The sequence below is a fragment of the Acyrthosiphon pisum genome, chromosome X (assembly GCF_005508785.2).
Source record: "Acyrthosiphon pisum isolate AL4f chromosome X, pea_aphid_22Mar2018_4r6ur, whole genome shotgun sequence".
Classification (NCBI taxonomy): Eukaryota; Metazoa; Arthropoda; class Insecta; order Hemiptera; family Aphididae; genus Acyrthosiphon; species Acyrthosiphon pisum.
Window position 1 is genome coordinate 121,807,107 of NC_042493.1, and position 1,751 is coordinate 121,808,857.

At 35.1% G+C, this 1,751-nt stretch overlaps 2 protein-coding genes across 2 annotated transcripts in view; one reads left to right on the forward strand and one right to left on the reverse strand.

The window, feature by feature from the left end:
* The window catches only part of LOC100571410 (aminopeptidase 1), a 42,969-nt gene that overhangs the window by 19,111 nt on the left and 22,107 nt on the right, over positions 1-1,751 (reverse strand). The window lies entirely within an intron of this gene.
* Positions 1-1,751, forward strand: part of LOC100574012 (aminopeptidase N) — a 154,184-nt gene that overhangs the window by 5,747 nt on the left and 146,686 nt on the right. Inside the window, exons 7-9 of the mRNA XM_029485481.1 lie at positions 486-669; positions 766-1,191; positions 1,280-1,469. Of these exons, the coding sequence (XP_029341341.1) occupies positions 486-669; positions 766-1,191; positions 1,280-1,469 (800 nt within the window). The remainder of the gene's footprint in view (positions 1-485; positions 670-765; positions 1,192-1,279; positions 1,470-1,751) is intronic.

Consider the following 1,751-nt stretch of genomic DNA (forward strand, 5'->3'; position numbering starts at 1 on the left):
CAGCCCGCATCCATCTCTGATTTTGTATTTTATTTTAAATAATAGTATAAAATAATTTATAAAAAAAGCTAAAAATTGTCTTTTTTTTAAAGACTTATAATTAAGTTTGAGATGAAAATATCGAATAAAATAGTTCGATGCTGGTTGTAGAGTATTCTCCTCTATTAATAAAAAAAAAAATTATCAAGTTTGGTTAACTCTACAGGGCAGGATCATTATTCCCGTAAACCGTGTTTTTTAGGACAAAATCACATTTGCACCGGGCGCCTTGACCATCTCTCTTTAATTTAAACATTCAATGTTGATGTTAATAATATTCTAGTTTTAATTAGTCAAAATCAGTTTTGATGAACGGGGGTTGTAAAGTAATATCCAGTTAAAACTGGATATTACAGATTTCGAGTTTCAACTGTAATATATAATATTGTTTAGTACCGTCGTACCAATTCCCAGCCGTAAAATCATATTAAATAATTATTATTTAGTGAGAGCTGTTTGTTAGTCGATCTAGACGTGACCCCAATTAAAGACGTATATGAAATAGCCCAATTGATCACTCACGAACTAGTTCATCCTTGGTTTGGTGATCTCGTTACCATGAAATGGTGGACCGGCCTTTGGTTGAATGAAGGATTTGCCGAGTATGCAAGCCTTCGCGGAATGGATTTCGTAAGTTTCATAACCGTCAGACGGTTGTTAATATCTAATTTAGTATGGTAAAACGTAATCATATTATTGTTTTGTTTTTTTTTTCATACTATATAGCTGTTCCCCGAATCAAAGTATTTCCAAGTCAAAAACGTTAAAAACTTTTTACTTGTTTTGGACCAAGATTCGCTTCAATCAGCACATCCGTTGGCGATAGCTATAGGAAAGCCCGATGAAATAGCACTAATTTCGAGGGACCCAATAACGTTCGCAAAGGCACCAATTTTGTTGCATATGATGAACACGTTCCTAGGCGAGAACACATTCAAACAAGGCGTTAGAAACTACATACACAAATACAAATTTTCCAACGCCGAACAGGATGACTTGTGGTGCTCATTGACGGAGGAAGCACACCGACAAGGAACTTTGGACAAAAATCTAACCGTAAAACAAATAATGGACACATGGACATTGCAAACCGGTTATCCTGTATTGAATGTCATCCGAGATTATTCTGCGGGCACGGTTACATTGTCTCAGGTAAACTCGCGAACAAAAATAATTGGATTTCTTATTATGTTATGTCGATGAGATTCATTGTTTTTAAAAGAAATATTTTCTTGTGCAGGAAAGGTATTTATCAATCAAATCAAACGGTACGGACAATAAAACCTGTTGGTGGATACCAATCACTATGACAACTTCAGGGGACTTTAACCAGACAAATCCGACATTTTGGTTGAATTGCGAAAACAACAACCTCACCACACCATTGGCCAAAGACAACGAGTGGGTCATCTATAACATGCAGATGACCGGTAGGTCTTATATTATTATAGGGCTATTATTGATTCGAATCGATTTTATCGTTTAATTAATTATAATATAATAGTAATACTATATTCATTATATGTTTTTGTAGTTTTATCCAGAGTGTTTTACGATACACGAAACTGGATGGGTATCATTTGTACGCTGAACGATCCAACTAAATACGAAACTATACCCACGTTAAACCGAGTACAGCTGATCTTGGATTCGCTAAGCTTTTCTCAAGTCGGTGACTTGGACTACGAAATCACGTTTCAACTTTTGAAATA